This window comes from Mytilus edulis, chromosome 9 (genome assembly GCF_963676685.1).
Source record: "Mytilus edulis chromosome 9, xbMytEdul2.2, whole genome shotgun sequence".
NCBI classification, from domain to species: Eukaryota; Metazoa; Mollusca; class Bivalvia; order Mytilida; family Mytilidae; genus Mytilus; species Mytilus edulis.
Window position 1 is genome coordinate 30,526,973 of NC_092352.1, and position 24,200 is coordinate 30,551,172.

General features: G+C 36.1%; 2 protein-coding genes across 2 annotated transcripts; one reads left to right on the top strand and one right to left on the bottom strand.

The window, feature by feature from the left end:
- The first annotated feature begins 5,637 nt into the window (after positions 1-5,637).
- LOC139489907 (putative ATP-dependent DNA helicase Q1) lies at positions 5,638-7,488 on the top strand. The gene is made up of 3 exons (XM_071276754.1): positions 5,638-6,069; positions 6,737-6,878; positions 7,349-7,488. The coding sequence occupies exons 1-3, from the start codon at positions 6,025-6,027 to the stop codon at positions 7,486-7,488; spliced, it is 327 nt and encodes a 108-aa protein (XP_071132855.1). The 5' UTR covers positions 5,638-6,024.
- Positions 7,489-8,122: 634 nt separating this feature from the next.
- Positions 8,123-11,241, bottom strand: LOC139490292 (uncharacterized). The gene is made up of 3 exons (XM_071277131.1): positions 11,190-11,241; positions 10,394-10,712; positions 8,123-9,331 (listed from the first exon to the last, which is right to left on the bottom strand). The coding sequence occupies exons 1-3, from the start codon at positions 11,205-11,207 to the stop codon at positions 8,706-8,708; spliced, it is 963 nt and encodes a 320-aa protein (XP_071133232.1). The 5' UTR covers positions 11,208-11,241; the 3' UTR covers positions 8,123-8,705.
- Positions 11,242-24,200: the final 12,959 nt, after the last annotated feature.

Genomic DNA, 24,200 nt, shown 5'->3' on the forward strand with positions numbered 1-24,200 from the left:
TTCGGATTAACAACAATATTATTTACAGTTATGAAACCTAATTCAAGATATTTTTGATTAAATCATATATATAATTTGAATTAGATACAAATGTGGTTAATACTACAAAAGTTTAAATATTATAAAAGTTTTATCACACTTCTTATACAATAAGAATTTATATACAGTTTTTCTCTTTAGACCACCTGATCTGATTATAATTTATGGTCTTCTATTCAAAACATTTAAACAAGTTAAAAAACATTCATAAATTGATTCATTAGACGCCCAGCGGTCATTGTATAAAGAAACAACAATAATAATTAAAAAAAAAAACCAATGCAAAATAAAAATCTTCACAAATTAGATAACTATGACATTTTCTTGTATATATTTCAGGATACTATTTCAAGGTTGAAAAATGTTGATTTAAGTATACGATTCATTCTGTTTCATCCAGAAAATATTTTACATTCAAAAATAAAGCAAATGCTGATGACGGAAGATTGATCTAATCATGTATGTTCATCACTTTGAAATCTTGATAAATCATAAAATCACAGAATTATTTTGTTTCTTAAGTGTCAAATGTGCAGTCAACTATTTTTAAAAACTATCTACACCTGTAAGAAAAAAATCATTGTTTTTAACCATAACTTGCAATTGATTTATTTGGATAATTAATTAAAATACTTGTCTATTTGAGAGTTTATGAAATAATAATAATAATTTATTTTATTAAAGTGTCACATACTTGTCTACAGATTGTTTATACAGTTTATATAATATACATTGCACAATAATAAAATAAGACAAATACCCAGCCTAGAAAGGCTTATGAGACACTATATATACAAATATATATCTATTTAACAAATACAAAATAAAAACATAATAAAATGTTAAAAATTATCCGGATATTACACATCATAAAAAAAAAATATTAACATAAGTAGTAAAAAGAAAAACCCAAAAAAACAAACCAAAAAACATATCTTTTAAAAATAGATATGACAAAATTAAGTATGACGTAAAAAATAAATAAATGATATGTGATAAAAGAATATATTTTAAAGAGGTTATACAAACAGATTGCGAAGAATAAAACGAAATAATCTTGTTTTATTAAAACCCTCTCAGTAAAATAGTCAATAAAAGAATATGATTGAAATGAATTAAAAAAAAAAAAATAATAATAATAATTAAAAAAAATAACTGTTACTTTGACTTTTACAGAAATATACAATCATGAATTAAAAAATAAATAAATTAAATATAACTTGACTTTTACGAAAATATACAATTAAGACTGTAGATTACTTTTCAGAGCGCGACGTCTTCTTATCATATTATGCACCAAGATAGATAACTCGTATTGTAATTCAGCATTTTGAATTAAAAATACAAATTGATTAAAATCTGACTTTGTACAAAAAGAATTATCCATGACCATAGCTCTGTGAAACAAATTAAACCTTAAGTCACTGTAAATGTCACAATTAATCAAAAAGTGTATTTCATCTTCTACAGCATTATTACAAAATGGACAAATTCTTTCTCCTAACGGTATTGGTGGTTTCGTATAACGACCCGTCTCGACAGACAGAGGTAAAGTTCCACATCTAAGTTTACATAAATTACTTCGTAAGTGGCGTGGCATTGCGTTAGTAACATAGTGTTCTGGTTGAAGGTCCTTCTTATAACGTCTATATAGCCTCAATTTGTTTCCATTCACATTCGAATTGTCATTCCAAAGTTTGGTAAACCACAACTGTTCGTCTAGTATTCGTAATTTACTTTTAATCACTTTAAAAAATAGTTCTTTGCTAATTCCGGGCTGCATTAAGTGTTCTACAGACATGTTGCGAAATAACTTAATCACATTACAGTTCCAGGATCTACGTTTTCGTTTCGACCATAAATGTATCTTATAGAAAGTACGAGAATTATCTGAATTTTCAAGTTTATAAAAGAATCTCAAAACTTCCAGTCTTTGTTTAGCATGACATGACAGCCATCCTAAATCACCCTGTACTGCCGTATTGCTAGTCAATTTAGTCACTCCAAGGAATATTTTACTAGCCCTATTTTGTACGTTATTAATGAGTCTATGTTCAGTAAGTCCCCATATCGATGCACCATATAACAATATTGGTTGTACCAAACTTTCATACAGTTTTGTGAACACTTGATATGTCATACCACCATAAGCGTAAAATTTCACAGTCAAACAGCTCAAAGCTCGGCTGGCAGATTTAGAGAGTTCTTTGACGGTTTTATTCCATGTTACATGTTCACTGAACCAAATGCCTAAATATTTGTATGAATCTACATATACTAAACTATGACTTCCACAGAAAAAATTGAAAGTAGAACGTTCAACAGAGCTAGGCCTAAAATGTATGACATTTGATTTACTACAATTAATACTTAATCTCCATTTATGGCACCATGCATTAACACAATCAAGCATACATTGTAAACTTGCCTCACTTGGACCTAGTAAGACGATATCGTCTGCATATAGTAAGATGCTTACATTTATACTATCAATATCAATACCCTTATTCAAAGACTTAATTTCTGTAGCTAAATCATTGATATACAAAGCAAAAAGTGTCGGAGAAATCAGACACCCTTGTTTCACACCACATGAAACCGGAAACATTGACGCAAAGACGTTGTTAACACGTACAGAACATGTTGTGTTGTCATACAAAGATTTAACAGCATTCAAGATTTTTCCGTTAACACCAAACGTTTGTAATTTAAACCATAAACAGTCCCGATTCACATTGTCGAACGCCTTCTTCAGGTCAATAAAGCAGGCAAAAGTTGACAGACGTGACAATTTACGGTCATTGATGATAGAGTACAGACTATATATTTGATCTAGGCAGCTTCGCTTTCTACGAAATCCACATTGTTCATCAACCAATACACCCGAATCTTCAATCCAATCTCCAAATCTAGAATTAAGAATGTCACAGTAAACTTTACATGGCACCGACAAAAGTGTTATCCCACGATATGACAAAGGAAGCCGAACGTCTGTACTATTTGGTTTCACTATTGGATTTATAATTCCTTGTTTCCACTCAAGTGGCGAAAAACCGTTTTTAAAACAAAAATTTATAATATTTTGTAACATATCGATACAGGTTTTGTTTTTTAGAACTTCTGCTGGGATATTGTCTATGCCAGCTGCCTTTCTTAATTTTAATCTGCTCACCGCTTTCTCAACTTCGCAACGAGTGATAGGTTCGTTTAAACCAGATGTATCAACGTGTTCCGGGTCTGATGAAATTTCCCCCTTCTTTATTCTGTCTAGGTGACATTCATCATATAACATGCTGTCAGTTTGATCGTTGAACAATGTTTGATAGTCCGTTTTCCACTTTTGTAATACACGTTCTTTGTCCGTAGTAACTTCGCCATTATCATCAATAACCTCCCACGGTATCTGATCCCGCCTGTCATTTGAAATTCCAATTTTGCCAATTTGTTTCCAAAAATCTCGAGAGTTCGGTTTTTCAAGTTCAGTCATCAAATCCATTTGAAGTTTATTTTGATAAGTTCGTTTTGCTTTCCGTAAATGTTTGTCAAAATCGTTTCGGGCAGCACAATACTCTTGTTTTAATTTACGTTTAATGTTTGTGTGGTCACTACATTTAAGCCATAACTTTTCCTTTTTGCTTGCTGCGTCCCACTTCTGTTGTAGTAAGTCACTCCAATAAGGCTTTAAGAAAGTCTTTGCCTTACTTTGCTTCGATTTACATTCATATTTGATAGGACTGGTTACAGTAAGCCCGGCTAGATCCATTTCGTTCATTAAAAAGTTAGTGAAGGAACCATATGCTTCGTTGATACATCTATTTGATGAAAGTTCATTTTCAATACGGTTGACAGTTTCGCTGATTCTTTTAACACAATCTTCCGAATTCAAGAATTCTGTTGTTAACCTTGACGTATCATATATTTTATTTCCCTTGAATTGAGTTTCAAATGCTGGTTCATCATTCGGACGTTTGTTCATAACAGCTAATTTCCATTCAAGAATCGAATGATCCGGTGTTTTATCTGGCACGTCCATGTTGTATCGGTCGATCAGGTCGGATATCATATTCACTTTAAAATCGCTCACTGAAGGTATAGATTCATGCGGTACCATAACATAATCCACAACAGACTTTCCTTTCTTTGAAACGCATGTATAATTGTTTTCGTTTCCTATACGGCCGTTCAAAACACAAAAATTACTATCGACTAAGAAATCCACAAACAAATCTCCATAGTGATTCTCGGTTTTATCGATTACCTCACGAGAAGGGATGCGATCAACACCTTCAATAAAGTCAGTATTATATCCGATACGTGAGTTGAAGTCGCCAGATATACACACAGTTCCTTCATTTTGATACATATAAACCTGATAGAGAAGGTCGGCAAAAAAGGTTTCTGGGTCACACCGTCTTGAAGAACCTTCCGGTGGTAAATAACAGACACACAAACAGAAACATAAAGTTGATCCCTTTTCTTGTAATTTAATCCATAGAATATCCTCTTTTGAACAATCTAGCAAGGCCACATCAAACAATTTATATACGCTATCTTTGATAAGAAAACATACACCGCCTGAGCCTCTCTTAGCATTGCGATGCAACAACGAACGGTTATTCCCTACAAATCTATATCCAGGTACGCTTATGGTATCAGAATTTCTTAAGAATGTTTCACATAAAGCTATAACATCATAATCGCCACATAGAAGAACGCTTTTCCTAAACGCTGAATTATCATTGTCATATATAGACCACCCATTTACATTCCAAGAACTTAGATGAAGAAATTCCTATTTTCCGTCGGTTCCGTCACGCTGATTACGTACGATTTTAGATCCAACCACTCTATATTTATCGGACTTTCCAATTTCTTTGAGAATCGTGCGGAGATTATTTTGCTGAGAGCGCACCTCCCACGGGATATCGTTTTCTATATATGTCTTTGAATAATTACCAACTTTCACTTTCACTTACCAATATTTCAAACATTTACAGATTACTCATGTTGTAATTGATGAGGCCCACTTAGTATTGGCCTGGGGAAAGCAGTAATTTAGACCTGCATACATGAAAGTAGGTCTAATAAAGACTTTCCTGAAAAAAGACACAAAAATACTTGCTTTAACTGCAACTGCCAATATAGCAGCACAAAAACAAATAAAATCAGTTTTACAAATGGTTATGCATGAATATGTCAATGAACAGAATGAGCAGTTCATTTAACACAGGTTTTATCAGAAAACAGTCCATGCTTTGAAACACTATTTAATAATTTAATTGAATTTCTTGGTATGTGGGTTCGATTCCCACCCAGGGCTGTTACTGAATAAATATCTGTATGTTGTTTTGTTTTTGTATTTTTCTGAATTTTATAAATGGTTTGTTAATTATTTCTTATTTTATAGTTTAATCAATTTTTGTTAATTTATTAAAAGTTTAATACTTTGATCTTTATGAAATGTTTAATCAGTTTTATTCCACTTTATGCAGTATTATTTCATAGTTATAGAAAAATTAATTATATATATATTTAAAAATTAATATGACCATTAAAAACTACCATTATTCAATTACCTTTCAAGATAAAATACAGATATCTATTTTATTTGCTGGTGCAAACGGGGGAGATTGCTCTGTGCCTCCACCAAGAAATTTAAATAATACTATAATATTCATAATTATACATGATTTTACATGTTTTCCATTCATATTATATTATATTCATTTATATTCATATTATATTATATCAATGTTTATATCATTGGCAGACGAAATGTTTCCCTAGAAGTCCTGAAAAGGCCACCCTCAACTGGAGGAGTTAATTGTACGGAAGATGCAATGTTCAAAACTGTGGACCCTTATTTACATAAATTAAAATTAGAGGGAATAAATTTCCCAAAACAATAATGTATGTCCCTCCAAGTGGTGTGGAGTCCTACACCACAGGGCAACACCATTTCAAGAAGAGGCAGGAGAAGAAGAGATGAAACCATATGTTTCACAATATCATGCTCCACAATCAAAAGATGTTAGTTGAAAAAAAATCTTGCTATTTTTTCTTATAAAACAACTTTTAATGTACTTTCCAGACATCTGAATGCACTACACTGTTTTAAAACTGGTCATAGTTATTATAAGACAAAATATTAAAGCTTTAAAGTCATATGAAAACTCAAATTAAAAAAAATGATGCATGTGTTTTAAAACAAAATGGATAGTTGTCATTATTAACTTTTTTTTGAAGGAAAGAAGAAAATTCTTCTCCACATTTAGATGAAGTTTACTTTTTTTAATTGGTTGCTTCCAGGAAACAATTCGTAAAAATCCACTGATCTCAATATGCATAGATCTGTCACTGAAATAAACTGTTATCTGATTGTACATGATACACACATGCTCAATATCAATGCTTCTTTGTTGATTGTTTACTATGAGGTGATAATTGATAAACAACGGCTTCAAAACACGACAATTAATGAGCTTTCATACTTCACTTCAAAACAGACGGAGAGAAAAAAAAAAGGATGATTATTTGATAATTTTGCAAAAAAAATAATAAAATCATGCACAGATGACTAAGTTTATGATATATACATGCATTGGTTCAAGAATTGGATAAACATTAATTTTCACCGGTCACTTGTTTCATATGACTTTAAGTACAACAACTGACAACAAAAAATCAAAATTTGTAGATGAAGGCACTCATCACACATAGAATGTATGAGACACATGACAGCCTAAGACTTGTTTTTGCCACAGAGGCATATGGCACTGGTATAGATGTTCCAGATATTAAACAGATCATACATGTTGGTCCTCCTAATACCATGGAAAGTAAGAATACATTGATTATAGATATTAACCATTCACATGATGTTTGCTTCTCATTTTCAAAATCAAAAGCTTTTTAAATGAAGACTATACAATTGCAGTAATAAAGAAAATATAAAAAAACATCAGAAAACCTGATATGTAAGCGACTCAGCGTTCTTGTATTGAGCACTTAAAATTCACAGAAACATGTTTCATCTTAATTTATTATACCTTTAATATTGGCTAATTATCAGGATTTCACGAGAGTATCAAAAAAGGCTTTTAAAACTATATGAAGAGAAAAGTGGGGGTTAGTGGACAAAATTCTACATGTTGGTTTGGTGGATAAAACCAGAGAATTCCAAAAATCAGACAAATAGTAAAACACATAAGATGTGAACAAGCTTAGAGAGTAGTTACGTTTGCAATTTAAAAAAATAAATATGATAAACGTCTAAGAGTTTCTTATAAGAGTCTGTTTTACATAACAGCTTATGTCCAAGAAATAGGAAGATGTGACAGGAATGGCCAACAGGCAACATCTGTGCTGTACTACAACAACACTGACATTGCTGACAATAAGGAACACCTTAAATCCGAAATGAGGGAATACATCAAAAATGAGGACTGATGCAGAAGGGAATTTCTTCTAGATTATTTTGGTTTTATTGCACCAACCAACAGAGACAAACAGAAATGTTGTGACATATGCAAAAAATCATGTACATGTGATCTGTGTTTGAATGTATCATGTAGTTCAGGTTCAGAGGAGATTCCTATGAAATATTCAAAAAAGAAGCAGGAGGTTGTAAAGCATATGCTTATGCAATATTTCCATGCTGAGAACAGCTTAATAAATAAATATGTATTTCCTCATCTACATACTGGGTTGTCTGAAAGCTTTGCAGCATCCTTGGCATCAAAACCTGCATATAGGAATTACGTTAAACTGTCAGAAGATTTCCCCATGTTGAAAGGTTCCTATCTTTTAAACATTTCAAACATTTTGTCACAAGTACATACAATGAAAATTTGAAACTTTACAAGGGCATTTAATACAATAAGGAATTCAAGTTGTATGTTTTGTTTTAGAAATGCTGCTATAAATGCTAAACATTCACAATTCACAAAAAAATCTATAATGTCATCAAAAAGTGAAATATAATCTTATTTTTTTCAGGCTTCAAATCTATGTTTTCTCCATTTAGCACTAAAATGAGCACATGGACTCCCATATCTGTAGTCTCATTTGTTTTGAAACTTATCTTAAGATGTTATAATGAAATTTCCAAGAAAACCTATTAAAAATATGATGAAAAAACTGAAGTAAATATCATCTTTTGTTAGAAAGTTTAGGTATTTTTCAGCATTAATATCAACACCTGAATAAATTTGATTTTACTTAAAATAGCTAAATTTCAATGTGAAATATATAAAAAAGTAAATCATCAAGGTATTTTTGTTTTGATGGCATATTTCATAAGTGGATATTAAACTTGGCCTTCACTCAATATTCAAAGAAAATTTAAAAGTGTTTTTTTCCCCCTGTATTGCATGTCTTTAAAGAAATTTACAATTTGCTATGAAAATACATGCAATGTCTTATTGTTTTTCTATATCTACATAATAGCAACAATGCGAATTAGGAAACAATGTTGAAATAAATGGAATGGTTGTGCCATCTTTGAGACATATGTTAGTAATTATATTTCAAATAAAAAAGTCCTCCTGTTCTTATTGAACCACTTTAATAACAATTGACCATCAACCTTTTGAGAAATTGACCTTGGAATAGTATTGAACTCCTTATAAGATCTACCACTGGTATATTCAAATGGTCAGATTTTTTTATGTCCTAAATAAGCAGTAGCTCATCTTCGTCATTTTGTTTCCTGGTATGTTTTTTTGATCTAATAATAATGCAAGCTTCTGTGTCAAAGTTGTCTGCAATCGTGTGTTTTGATGGTAAAGCCGATGTCCTGTTGCAGATGTTTGCATCAAGCTTATTACTGTACATGTGCTTAATATGTTTTTGCACTCTTTCACATTCCACTCTTGCACGAGATCTGCAGGGACATGTCCATCAGATTTTCCCATAGTGTTTATAAAACAGGCTTGAAAAACCTGACAAGCCTCTTGAAGTCCCATGACAGAATACTGTTGAACAAGGATTCTGAGTATTTCTTTGGGGTACTTAGCATTCATGCTGTGACCCCGAAGTTGAATCATCATCATTTTCAATAACGGGAGCATTTTTCGTCTCTCTGGGTTTTTCACATTTTGTAAAAAGTAAATAAATGTCATCCCAACCTCTAAACCATAGTGTGCATAATCTTTAATCTTGTCAGGTTTATTTTCCTTATTTCCATCATGTGCAGGTGTCGTCATAGGAATCTCCAATACAATACCATTTGCCAAGGTCACTTTGACTACTTGACATGGACCCATGTCCCTTTGATCATCACAAACATCTCCTATAATCATAATATAAAAGCAACATTTTAGTGTGTATCTTATTTCAAGGTATATGTTTTTTTTTAACAATTTTCTTTTTTAACATGTCCAATTATTACAGTTAAACATTAAAACCTCACTTTAAAAATTTCTATTAGAAGAATTAAATTAGGTCTTTCAAATTAGGTTTTACAACTAGATACTTTAAAAATAATGTAAATATAATGTCAATAAAAAATTAGTAAAGTTCCATTTTTCCAAGAAATGTCTGAAGAGTAAAAGATCAAATGTTGTTAATTTCAAATAATTTGACATAAAAAACAACATGTTTTTTTACAATGTACTAAGAAATAAACTAGATGATAAGAATAAACTACAATTATATTTATGTGTATTCTTATAGCTTAATTATGTATCTGTATTGAAATATTTTATAAGATGTTTAATAGCAATCTATAAAGAATAAAATTCTTTGTGAAATCTGTATTATAATGTACTATTATTTATATATTATGAATCTTTGTTAACCTTGAAACGGGTATTTGCGACAATAAAACTACCAATGTACGTCCGCAAAGCTTCAAATACAATACAGCTATCTCTATTCTAATGCAAAACAAGTTCATAATTAAATTTTAATCATTATTTCAGTGTAAAATCTTCATTAAAGAAAATTCTGTGAAAAGATGTTCTCTTCTTTGGTCCCTACACTAGGTGACGTCATAGGTATGCTTCCTGCGTCAAGCATAAACACCAGGTGTTTTCTGGCTTCTGTGCCGCTTCAGAATGTAATAAAATTTGATAAAAAGAAGATTTTCAGGTGCAACATGCGAGTTTTTTGGTATATTATTGTAGAAGTTACATGTCAATACATTCAGCAATTCAAAATGTCGGCTACCTTAGTCACTTACAGACAAAGAGATTGAGAATTTTACGCTAACTGTCATCCAATCAGAACCATTGATAATTGCATTAAAATGTACCTTAGATCATCTGATCATGTAGATGGAGGGTAGTGTCAATGGCACTCATATAACATCCTTTTATTTTATTATTACATGAATTTGGATTGTACATTGTACCTTTCAAATCTGTACACTGATCATTTTCTCCAGACCAAACTGGAAAGATATACTTGTCGACACCCATCAGGTCATACGATGATTCTTGGGCTGATGGACAATTTCTGACTGGATTGTCATTTTCCGTTTCCATTCCAAAAAAGTGCATCACAGCAACTACCAAATTGGATGTAACATAGCTGGTGACATACTTTTTATCTTCCTCATATGCATTCATAACGTTGGTATCTTCTCCTTTTCTGCTGATTCTCTCACACTCTCCTCTTAAGGTTCCAGCTTCAACTAATCCTTTCTTATTCCACAGCTCCGCAAAAATTACCTGTTATGCAGGTTACACAAATACAAGAGTGCATACACTGGAATTTATCATGTAGGAAGTCTCAAAGATAAAGGTTTTTTTTAAAAGCAATACAGAAACTTAAAATTTTTAAAAATCTTAAGACAATTAGGTTTAGGACAGATAAAACTGTTAGGCATACATATTCACTGCAATTTTTCAATACACCAACTTAACATAGACAATGAAAAATCTTGGTCTTTAGACTTACAAATATTCCAAATACTATTATATAGGTTTTAGAATGTAATCACTTGTGAATGAATTTGTCTGCTAAAAAATATTGACATAAATTGTAAAGAAGTTTACAATTAAGAAAAAACAACTCATAAAAAAATCTACTGGCTGGTTACTACTTAAAGTAACAGTAAATAGTCTTTAGTAAATTAATTTTCTTGATTTCCTGTTTACTTATACTCTTCTACAAACTTTGAATAAGTATGTAATTTACTCACTAACCTTTTCTAAAAAGTTCATTCCTAGGTGGAAAAACTCTGCCACACATCGCCCGACATTCATTCGTGAGAGAGTATGCTAAAAGCTAATACCTGGAACGTAGTACTGGGAACCAGGATAAGGTCAGGCCTACGCCAATCCAGAATGTGGCGAGGTTAAACATGTTAGCTGGCGCCCAACCCTCCCCTAACGTGGGATAGTTGTGTAATAGTACAACTTAAGAGCAGACTAAACAATCCGGTTCACACAAATAAAAATAAATGTTACACAAAGTGAACGTAGGAGGGTACTTGCACATTCAAACAACAAACAGACACTAAATACAGATTTTTAGAATAATCACAAGTTCTGAAAGCTTGTTTAAGGTCAATAAAATTTAAAAAAAAATCTGAGATGATTTTTTTCTCATTTATTAAACATCCAACATCAAAAGGATTTAGCGTGAAGACGTCATAAACATGGGAATTTTTCTAATGTTGTCTTTGTCTTCTTCTTGTGCAATTTTTTTTCAACCTGATTTCCAACATTGTAAAGAATTTATGACAGTTCTATATCCGAAAAAAGAGGGTCCGAACTATTAAATTGAGGATAATGAATGAAGCAGAAACAACGCAACTGAACAGTTACAGATATACTGAGCTAACGTTTATTTCAGTTACGGATATCAGTCTATACTGTTACCCATCTTCGCGATATTTTTGAAATGACGATTTCTCCGTTTAGCGATTGAACTATAATGAAAAGAATTTTTGTATTTCAGTTTCAAACTTAGTAATACTTTAAATAAGGCACGAAATACCAAAGAATAATACAGAATTATTACAGAATCGATAAAAGATGTATTGACCAGAAACATCGTCCGCCATCTTAGGATATACTTTATTGCAGTTACGGAGATCACATTTACCCCCAGTGAATTCTAATATCGTCTTATATGTTGAAGAGTGTCCTTTGTTAAATATTAAACATACAAAAGTGAGCGACACAAGTAAGAGCTTCTAGTTTGTTGCATTGGAAAATTTCAGCTATACGCCTATAATCTATTTTACTTTTTCCAATTCATGAGGCAATAGAATTTGAAATTGTAAGATAAGATATAAGATATAAGATTTTATTGATATAAAAATCCAAAATCTGGATTGTCATCAACACATACACAAAGAACAAACAAACAGTAATCATTAACAATCAATTATATGTACATAAAATGGTAATATATATTTTCTTTCTTATCTATCTATTTGACTGAGGAGGTACAGTTTTACATCATAGTTATACAATTTATATACTAAATAACGTAAAATAGCTTAAGTTAGTGAACGTCTGAACTTGTACATCTCACTAATACCTTATATGCAACATTTACTGACATCATAATCGTTACTTCAAAAAATGAGGTGAAATTTTTCTATGTCTGAAAGATTATTGAAAGATGGTAAAATATCTGAAATATTCTGAAAAAATTTAATTCTCAACTCATTGAGTTTGGTACATTTTATGGTGAAGTGTAATTCATCCTCAACTTCAAATTTACATAGAGGGCATATTCTGTTTTCTAAATCAATCTTTCTGTGTCTGCCCTTTTCAATCATAAGGATACTATTACTAATTCTAATTCTCACAAAGTTTGAAATATCAGCTCTGTCTATATCTAATTTTAAAAAGTCTTCCATCTCAAATTTCTTTTTCAAATCTTTGTAAGTTCTTAATTTATTTCCTCTTTTATCAATAATATTTTTTGAAATAGAATGGTCCCAAAATTTTATGAAATCATTTTTCAATTTTTTATATATAGAAACAGTCAAACGATTTTTACTAAATGAATTTTGATTTTCCCAGACATGGTCAAATTTTAATTCTATACCAGTCTGACTTATTATTAAGGTTTGATGAATAAATTTTATTTATTAAGCTATCCGGATTTGAATTGACTATATGATGCCAGTAACCTACACAAAGTTTAGTAGCATCAACAGAGCATGGGATCATACCCAATTCTTCCAAAACTGCTAAATTTGAAGCAGTTTTGTTAACTCCTAAGACATATTTAGCAAATTTAATTTGTACTCAAACAGGTTGATATAAAAAATATCTAGACTCCATGGAAACATTATTTTTCAACAAAGTATCTAAACATAAAACTTCACTACAATAAAGAAGTATAGGTTTAACACATGAATCAAATAATTTAAGATTTGGTAATATATTTAATTTGTCTGAATGCAAAGTTTTATAAATGCAAAATGATGCTTTCCTTGCTTTTTTACATAAGTATTCATTTGCCTTGGTAAAGCTACCTGAAGGTTTAAATAATACTCCAAGATATTTGTATTCTGGTGTAATTTCTAATACATAATCTTTGTACTTAAAATTGTGTTTTTTAATTACTCTCCCAGATTTATTGAAAATAATAACCTTTGATTTGTCTATATTTATGTATGAAATTCAAGATTAATGACATCAAATTTAGTCAGGAAAACGTCATTAACATAACCAGCGTTTAGTATAGACTACCATCGTCTGTTCACCTAACTAGAATTAAATTATACTCCATCTTATTAAGTCACCCTTGTGTACGAGGGTACAAGTGTTTTATACAAATTAGTTACAAGGTTCATGGCCATTGCTAACATGTATAAAAAAATAATGGCTGAACACTTCTAAAATGAAGCTTCTCAAAGCCTTTAGCATCCAGAATTTTCATCCTCTAAATGGTTTATGTATAGGCATTAATCCTGAAAGATATTAAATCCTAACCTCCTGATTGCTCATGTGCATGGTCGAATTACCATTATAGTCTAGATGCTTATGTTATTACTGGCGACCTTAACATCGTAGGCAAATGGACCTGTAAATAGAATACTTAAGCCCTTCAACTGGAATAAGAACTTCAGATTACTGATAGATGCAGACTATGCCAGAGAATGAACAAATCGAGAAGATGAACCATAACTGGAATCTTTGCCTAAATGGATCAAAGCTATTCGATGATACATTCAAAAGCTACGATGCTCTATGATAACACTGGTTTCTATCCATTCAAGATACCGGAGTTGTGGATGCTTCATCCTCTTTAAATGACCAAAATGTCATTTGATTTTGCTATTTGATAAGTGACTTTCCGTTTTGAATTTTCCTCGGAGTTCAGTATTTTAGTACTTTTAATTTTTATCCAGCAGACAAAGCCTACTAGTGTTTCCATATGTAGAAAAGTGAGTTTTTGTCAGACTATCGGAATTCTCTGGTTTTATCCATTTGAATGCCTTAAAAAAATTTGGCCATAGACCCCCATAATTCTTTTAATAAATCTTTTACATGTATAATTATTAGCCATTTGTAAACGTCTTATAAAATCTTATTTATTTTTTAATAGTTTTTTTAGAACTTTAACTGGTCAATGATAAAGCTATGAAAAATCAAGAGAGAACATTTTCCCGCCAAAATTCCAACTGCTAATATCTCGAAAACAAGCACATTGACCCCTATATTTTTTTTGCTTTTTTAATTCCTCAATTAATCCCCTATCAATATACACTAGTTTTATGGAAAGAGCAACTGAGCAGCAAACATCCTTAAATTATATTTCAAAATGTCTGCAATTTGATTTTTCTACGCTTTTCTCTTTTATTCTGCATGCTCAATTAAAAGATCGAATTCACTATCTCAATCAACAGATCTTTTTCTATATAATTATAAATGGAAATCGTAGTTATCTATTTTTGGGTTATGCATATTGTTATTTTGTGAAGAACCACACCGATTCTATCAGAACATACACTGAAGAAGATATTATCAAAATGATGTACTTTTTAATGGAGAACATATTTGTTGAGTTTTGAGGAATAATATTTCAACAGCCAGTCGGTATTCAATGGGTATTCATTGTGCAACCCACTTGCCGATTTGTTTGAGTACTCGCATGAAGCGCAACTCATTCAGAACCTTGTACAAGACAAAAAGACAAAGCCCTGTGCGAAATTCTTTGATTTTACTTCAAGATATATTGATGATGTCCTAACATTAAATAACCATATGTTAGTCAGTACTTGCAGTTCCAGTGACCTTAAAGGTAGAAGGACTGCTTCAAGCCTTGATCTTTTTCTCAATATTGACTCGGATAGACGATTTCAGACTAATCTATGACAAACGGGATGATTTCAACTTCCCAATTATCAATTTATCATTTCTAAGCAGTGACATACCCTCTGCTCCGTCGTATATTGTTTTATTTCTCAATTGATCAATTATGCTCATGCATGTTCACACTATACGGACCCCATATACAGGAGAAAATGCGTAAATTTAATGGATATCATCACGATGTGGTAGATTTATTCGATGTGTCTTTACTAACTAACGTCATATTTACCACGTCATAGATTGTGGTTTACCATCTACGTTTTCTGGCCTGATTAGTATCTAACATGACCTTTTCCCTAATATGACTGTTTTGAAGAGTGCGAATCCGCATTGCTATACGGCGTGACTATTTATACTTAAAATATTCACGTATTTAGTTTTACAGCAAGTCTGGTTAGATGGTTTGTTATATCTTATGTTTGATGTTCGAGACGACGTGGTTCAGTATGTATATATCCCTCTTTCGTGCATTATGTTACTTTGCACATTAAGATGAGTAATTTGGGGTTTGTCTCCAGGGTTTTTATTTTGTTTTGTTTGATTTCATGTGTTTTCTGTTTGGTCTTTCATGATCTTGCCTTTTGTTACAGTCATTTTATTTTTGTTGTTTTATATGCATATAAAAGTTAAAAAAAAATCCGCTATTTCAATTGATTTCAAGCAACAAAATGCACAAGATTTTTTGCGAATACACAATATTGAATTCGAAGAAAAAACGACATGATTAGAAAATACAAATTATTGTAATCTTTGATGGGGTGTCATTGGTCTTGTCGATTCGTTTACTCTGTTGTATATTTGTAATTAAACTCTTCAAATAAACTTTGCCAATCTTTTGTCAACAAATTGAGCCCTAAAGTATGCAGCAACTGTCCTATTAAATCTTTCCACACGTTCTGAAATCATCGTGTTAAGATATATTTTGTATCATTCTACCCCGTTACCCGTTTGAAGAATCCGAGGTGGAACTTAATTGTAGAGCAATTTTAGGAGCAATTGTTAAACTTATTTTGTCGTCTTTTCCTCAAGATGTCCACCAAAAGCAGACTGGCTGTCGCAGTCAAGAAAGTTACATATGAAATTATATCCTTTACATGGAGGCACCATCTTTAAGTCCATCTGCCACCGACTATTTGAATATGTAGTAAATTGGTATTGTTTTGTTTTTAGTTCTCTGCGTCTTTGGTAAATCAACCGCTGCAAGACATTGGGAATAATTAGATAATGCTTTGAAGTAATTTAGTGACTATGGGAAATATGATTTCCTTAGTGTTTCATAAACAGTTTTAATTTTATGGTGGTATGAAAGAAAAGTTGAAAGTTGGCCAAATTCTTTCTAATATTTGTTTCTCCCATTTGTAAATTTAGTTCCTCCTTTTTTTTTGCACCCCAGCTGTTTTCTTCAAATCTCTTTTTACATATCAAATTAACCTCTTACAATACCTACCGGAAATGATATCTTTTTCTTTATTTTCTTGTCGATTATAAATCCTTCATCAGGAAACAGATACTGATAGACCAGCACGTCCATTTTTTGTTTTTTCAAACGGTATGATAGTTACAATTCAAACGTCCATATTGTAGGTGCATCTGACTTTAGCATATACCATCTTTATTATTTAAGTCAACTTTTAGAAAAGTTTCTTTCAATCCAAGAAATACCATACATCACATTTCACATGTACCAAACATGTTCAAATCGAAAATAATCTCAACTGTATAAAATATGAACTGATTTTATTATTACCCTCTACGAACGGGATAAAACGGAAATCGGGGACAATGTTTCACTTTGATAAACCTGCAAAAAAGTTGGAAAATTTACTGAATTCTCAATTACGATATTCAATGTTAATGTTCATTCATTTTTTGCTACACAATTAAAATATATGACCAAATAGGTTTGTTTTGTTCCTTATTTTTGATTAAATGTTTCGTACAACACAGTTTATATTTCTTTTTGTTTAATGTGCTTTGAAAATATTTAATGTTTTTTGTAGTATGTGCCTATTATGGTTATTATGTTTATTATGGTAGTTATTTTTTTCTACGAATACGTTGTTCTGCATACTTCACAGACAAAGGTTTCCCCGCAGTGTTCACTTAGAATGTGCTCCAGTAGCTCTTGTTTGTAAGTATATGCTTTAGAGAACTTGTCATGATCACACTTGCAAGCATTCTGTTCATGTTTAGCTCTGATATGAGAATTCAAGTCTTGTATGAACATATCATTTATGAAATTCTTTGCATTGATCACGACAGCACCACAAATATTTTGAACATGTTCTAGAAACTGTTCATGAAGACCTTACTATGATCATACCGCGACCTTGCTGCAACCATCGTTAAAATTGACGAGTAAATTGAAAGATGCTCGTTTTAAACATAGCGTTTACATTGCTTAATAATTCTATTTCCCTATATCAACATCAGTCACATCGGAAACCTTTTTTAACAACAAAGTAACAAAATATTCTCATTATATTCTTCTTTTTTTTAATTTTTTTTTATTGTTACCGCTGTATTAATATCATGTTATCAATAATAGACCAAATTTACAATTTATATTTAACCAAAAAAACAAATTTTTTTCAAAGACCCCATTCCCCACGCCTTGTAGCATTGCCTTGTAGCATTGCCGATGGTCTAGAGCACGTTCGATGATCAGATTGACCGTTCAAAGTAGATACCCTGATCGACCCACAGGACCCGAACTTACATACCGTAGGTTCAAACGATCCCTCGCTCTGACACCCGGACCCGTGACTTCCTAGTATAGCCCCGTGACTTCCTAGTATAGCCCCGTGTACATGGGTGGTTATCCGTCCTTATCTGGGCATGCGGCAATACCTTGGGAGCAGTCCCTTTGGTCTCTTGATCGGCCGTGCTCTTGGGTCCGACACCTTCGCGAAGGTTTGAACTAGGGTTGTCAGGACCAAAGCTAGGGTTACAGTAGGTGCTAAGCCTAACGTGTCAGGACATAAGCGTGACTTGTAATTTTTTTCCCACAATGCCTTAACCAAGGGGTTAATGTTTTACCCGTCTCGCCGTATAGTTTATTCTTGCGGACATCAGTGCGGGGCCACTAAGCTAATATGCCCACAATACAATAAAAAAGATAACTAATGTCACTTCATTCTTTGCTCTCCAAATTTTCTCCATCTCCCTCCCACTCATCACGGTCCCCTAGTCCTGCTGAGTCGGGGTTAAGGAGACAGCAAAAGATACCCCGACGCAGCAAAGTGTTCAGTATCTCGTGGCATATAACCGGGCAAAACACGACTATATACCCCAGCCCCGTTTGAAGCGGACCTCTGATGAGGAGCCAGACCTCGTCCAAGATCCCGACCCTCAAAAACCAGCCATGATCAAAAACATGTATGGTGTAGGTGGCCATTGTGTTAGTTGGTTAGTTGGTTAGTTCTAAAATAACAGGAGTAAACGACTAGTATCAAAAATGTTGGTGCTAGCATGTTATGCACTAAACTAAATTAATAAGGTAGCATCCTAATGATGCTTTAAACTTACGACCTACCCCTACTTCTTTTGCAAACAGGCTTGGGACCGTCTTTGGCGGAGTTTGTAAGCGTAAGCCGCGTTTGAGACCCGTGGTAGTCAGCCAAGCAGGCAAATGCATTATTCCCCGATACTTTACCCTTGATTCGTGTCAGGCGTACCGGACATAAGCGGGACTTGTTATCTTTTTTGTTTTCCCATGCCTTACTGCCTTACCCGATGGTTAAGGTTTTACTCGTGTCTTGCCCGTTAGTTGTTTTGGACAGCAGTGCGGGGCCACTAAGCTAATCTGCCCGCTTTGCACCAGCCGTGCGTTACCCGTTAAAGCCTCAGTGGGAATCGAACCCACGTACACTGCTGTCCGTCAAACCCCCTCCCAACTGACGACTGGACAAATAAGATGATACACACCGGTGGTGTGTACCGTCTTATTTGCCCCCAGTAAAAAGCTGAACCTCAAAATGGCGTACCGTACTGTCACCGGTACATTTTCAATTTTTGTTATCGTTTTTCTCCTCGCGGCTCCCCATGCGCTTGTCCCGTAAGGTGGTCCCGTGCGTAGGCGGTTTTCCCGTGCGATGAACCAACCGGGTTGCGGATCTAAATAAGGCAAAGAGAAGTTATATCCAACCAACGTGTGTGCAAGCCCTCACCAAATAAAATAAATTGCTTACGCACAAGATAGCGGATACTCTCCGCTGTCTTCGTTGCCCCGTAGTTATCAAGTAAATAAGCGAAAGGAGGCGGTTCGGATTCCAGCTTAAGTTTAATGTCCGCAGCTGTCACTTTTAGGTCCCGGTTGGCACGGCGTTCGCTGATGTAGCTCTGAAAGTAGCGCTGCAACAGAGCTGCATCTTCGTCGCTCCACAACTTCGTCCAGGTTCGTGCGCGGCGAACCCTGGACAGCTCCGGAGCAGCACCACGTACAGACGAGCGGTCCGGCTCAGGCGCAGAGTCCGAGTCGGTATCTGCAATGATGCCGGCCCCGGTGACTTAAGAAGGTTTGGGTTGAGAGGAGAAGGGCTTCTTGGACTTCACAACTTTGGCCTTGGGAGCAACTGTCTGACTAACGGGAAGGCGTTCAGATCCATCCCGTCGTGGGCTGACAGACTGACCATCAAGTTCTCCCGCCAGTGCATCTGCATCCTCCTCGTCGTCTACATCGACGACACTGGGATCGTCTACATCCCCATCAATGTTTTCTTCCTCCGTCGTCTCTACCCGGACAGATGTTTTATTCAAAACGTTGGCCCGTATATCATTAATAATGATGTCGCCTGCCTGTGAGGACCTAAACGTGCCCTGACCCATGTCATACCAACGGTCTGCAACCGCGGGTGAATGAGCCATGTGGGCGGCAAGGTCATCCTGTGACGCTTTAGTCTGGCTGGTGGATCTATGGATCGTGACGATCAATTTACGGGCCCTGGTTGTGGTAAACCGTGGCAGTTTCTCGTCAATCTCGCACCCATATATTTGCCAACACTTATTCATGGCGTCAGTGATCTGGCTACTGGTTAACTGTGAGCCGGGGGTTCCGAGGAACACATTCTCCGTAACGACGCCCTTCTTTAACACTATCGGCCTGTAGTACTTTATGAACGTTTTCATATAGCGATAAACGAGGCCCGGGAAATTAATGTTGCAAGGTTTAGTGATAACCTTATGTCGTCGAACCCGGACGATGTAATCAATCCCCACCAGTGTGCCTTCTTGCCACTCCTGCATGGTCAAGTTCCGGAAATCTCCGGCCCTCTTTCCATTTATGATCTCCAAGAGCATGAGAATGTGCCCTCGGACTAGAGTGTATGCCTCCACAGATAGATCCAAGGGCGTAGCCACTGATAGAAGTAACTCATTTAGTCTTACAGCTAGATCGGATGTAGTGTAGCCCCATCGAGAAGTTGCGTTTGGTCAATGCGGCGCATGGCTTGCTCTTTGGTTTTGTCCACGTTATACGTAGTATAGACGCGGTTAACATGCTGAGTGAGCGTGGCCCAGGAATGTAGGTCCGATACGATGGATAGGACCCGGTCTTGCCTCCCGTGGAGAAACTCACAGAAGCAATTCAATGCCAGCACGTAGTTAGACATGGTACCAGCCCCTAGTGGCTTCTCACGTCTTTCCATCGTGCCCGACGAACTGTGCTTGTATGTGACAACCTGCTCTAGAATGCCATCTTTATTTCCACATCTCTGCAGCTCACGTAACGACCCCAAAGTGAAGACGCTTGGATTCACGATGAAAAACACGATAGTTTTGACTTTCTGTACCAAGTCCTTCGCGATGCTCGCCTTGTACACGTAGCGCCCTCTACTGGACAGGAAAGCTTCAAAGCCTGTCATGACCGAATTGTATAAATCCATTGGTCTACCGTCCGATTCGCCGGCCGTCTGCGGGCGTGATAATGCCGCTACGACCAGGCGATCTTTAATTATTTAATGCTTCCTCAACAAATGTACTTATATGTAATGTAATGTAAACTAATGTGTTTTTCTGTATACCTTTGTCCAACTTAGGTGATACCAGAATAAATGATATATAATTAAATCTGGATCTGACAATTTCCAAGTGACGCTTAAGTCGAGTGTGAGATGTTCTGCAGTAAGGGCATGTAAGGGCCTTCTTGTTAGCAGGTCCGGCGGTCATTTGCTTCCACTGAACGAGGAGTCCGTCGATCTCTTCATTACAAAGTTGGTGACCCAGCCGCAAATGCCGCCGCATATGGCCGGACTTCTGCTGATTACACAGATGAGACGTCCGCAGCGCCTGATCTTCCACTTTATGTGTACTGTCCCTTACTTTGCCAGCAGTACTTCGTCCCATGGCGACAGCCCATTCATGTTTCGTCTTGTTTCTTAGCCAATGCCGCAGCGGGCAAAGCTAGAGAGGCATTGTGCATCTGCATCCTCCTCGTCGTCTACATCGATGTCACTGGGATCGTCTACATCCCCATCAATGTTTTCGTCAAAACGTTGGCCCGTATATCATTAATAATGATGTCGCCTGCCCGTGAGGACCTAAACGTGCCCTGACCCATGTCATACCAACGGTCTGCAACCGCGGGTGAATGAGCCATGTGGGCGGCAAGGTCATCCTGTGACGCTTTAGTCTGGCTGGTGGATCTATGGATCGTGACGATCAACTTACGGGCCCTGGTTGTGGGAAACCGTGGCAGTTTCTCGTCAATCTCGCACCCATATATTTGCCCACACTTATTCATGGCGTCAGTGATCTGGCTACTGGTTAACTGTGAGCCGGGGGTTCCGAAGAACACGTTCACCGTAACGACGCCCTTCTGTAACACTATCGGCCTGTAGTACTTTAGGAACGTTTTCATATAGCGATAAACGAGGCCCGGGAAATTAATGTTGCAAGGTTTAGTGATAACCTTATGTCGTCGAACCCGGACGATGTAATCAATCCCCACCAGTGTGCCTTCTTGCCACTCCTGCATGGTCAAGTTCCGGAAATCTCCGGCCCTCTTTCCATTTATGATCTACAAGAGCATGAGAATGTGCCCTCGGACTAAAGTGTATGCCTCCACAGATAGATCCAAGGGCGTAGCCACTGATAGAAGTAACTCATTTAGTCTTACAGCTAGATCGGATGTAGTGTAGCCCCAGACTTGTACTCCATCGAGAAGTTGCGTTTGGTCACACACGTAGCCACCTCTACTGGACAGGAAAGCTTCAAAGCTTGTCATGACCGAATTGTATAAATCCATTGGTCTACCGTCCGATTCACCGGCCGTCTGCGGGCGTGATAATGCCGCTGCGACCAGGCGTTCTTTAATTAAATCTGGATCGGACAGTTTGTGTACGATTTCCAAGTGACGCTTCAGTCGAGTGTGAGATGTTCTGCAGTAAGGGCATGTAAGGGCCTTCTTGTTAGCAGGTCCGGCGGTCATTTGCTTCCACTGAACGAGGAGTCCGTCGATCTCTTCATTACAAAGTTGGTGACCCAGCCGCAAATGCCGCCGCATATGGCCGGACTTCTGCTGATTACACAGATAACGTCCGCAGCGCCTGATCTTCCACTTTGTGTACTGTCCCTTACTTTGCCAGCAGTACTTCGTCCCATGGCGACAGCTCATACATGTTTCGTCTTGTTTCCTAACCAATGCAGCAGCGGGCAAAGCTAGAAAGACATTGTGCATCTGCATCCTCGTCCTCGTCTACATCGATGTCACTGGGATCGTCTACATCCCCATCAATGTTTTCTTCCTCCGTCGTCTCTACCCGGACAGATGTTTTATTCAAAACGTTGGCCCATATATCATTAATATGATGTCGCCTGCCCGTGAGGACCTAAACGTGCCCTGACCCATGTCATACCAACGGTCTGCAACCGCGGGGGAATGAGCCATGTGGGCGGCAAGGTCATCCTGTGACGCTTTAGTCTGGCTGGTGGATCTATGGACCGTGACGATCAACTTACGGGCCCTGGTTGTGGTAAACCGTTGCAGTTTCTCGTCAATCTCGCACCCATATATTTGCCAACACTTATTCATGGCGTCAGTGATCTGGCTACAGGTTAACTGTGAGCCGGTGGTTCCGAGGATCACATTCTCCGTAACGACGCCCTTCTTTAACACTATCGGCCTGTAGTACTTTATGAACGTTTTCATATAGCGATAAACGAGGCCCGGGAAATTAATGTTGCAAGGTTTAGTGATAACCTTATGTCGTCGAACCCGGACGATGTAATCAATCCCCACCAGTGTGCCTTCTTGCCACTCCTGCATGGTCAAGTTCCGGAAATCTCCTGTCCTTTTTCCATATAGGATCTCCAAGAGCATGAGAATGTGCCCTCGGACTAGAGTGTATGCCTCCACAGATAGATCCAAGGGCGTAGCCACTGATAGAAGTAACTCATTTAGTCTTACAGCTAGATCGGATGTAGTGTAGCCCCAGACTTGTACTCCATCGAGCAGTTGCGTTTGGCCAATGCGGCGCATGGCTTGCTCTTTGGTTTTGTCCACGTTATACGTAGTATAGACGCGGTTAACATGCTGAGTGAGCGTGGCCCAGGAGTGTAGGTCCGATACGATGGATAGGACCCGGTCTTGCCTCCCTTGGAGAAACTCACAGAAGCGTTTCAATGCCAGCACGTAGTTAGACATGGTAGCAGCCCCCTAGTGGCTTCTCACGTCTTTCCATCGTGCCCGACGAACTGTGCTTGTATGTGGCAACCTGCTCTAGAATGCCATCTTTATCTCCACATCTCTGCAGCTCACGTAACGACCCCAAAGTGAAGACGCTTGGATTCACGATGAAGGACACGATAGTTTTGACTTTCTGTACCAAGTCCTTCGCGATGTTCGCCTTGTACACGAAGCCCCCTCTACTGGACAGG

Coding starts and splice junctions, on each gene's coding strand:
- LOC139489907 (XM_071276754.1), top strand. CDS start 6,025: ATGAAACCATATGTTTCACAATATCATGCTCCACAATCAAAAGAT. Junction 6,070..6,736: donor ATGCTCCACAATCAAAAGAT/GTTAGTTGAAAA, acceptor CAAAATTTGTAG/ATGAAGGCACTCATCACACA. Junction 6,879..7,348: donor TCCTCCTAATACCATGGAAA/GTAAGAATACAT, acceptor TTTACATAACAG/CTTATGTCCAAGAAATAGGA.
- LOC139490292 (XM_071277131.1), bottom strand. Junction 9,332..10,393: donor TCAGTGTACAGATTTGAAAG/GTACAATGTACA, acceptor TTATGATTATAG/GAGATGTTTGTGATGATCAA.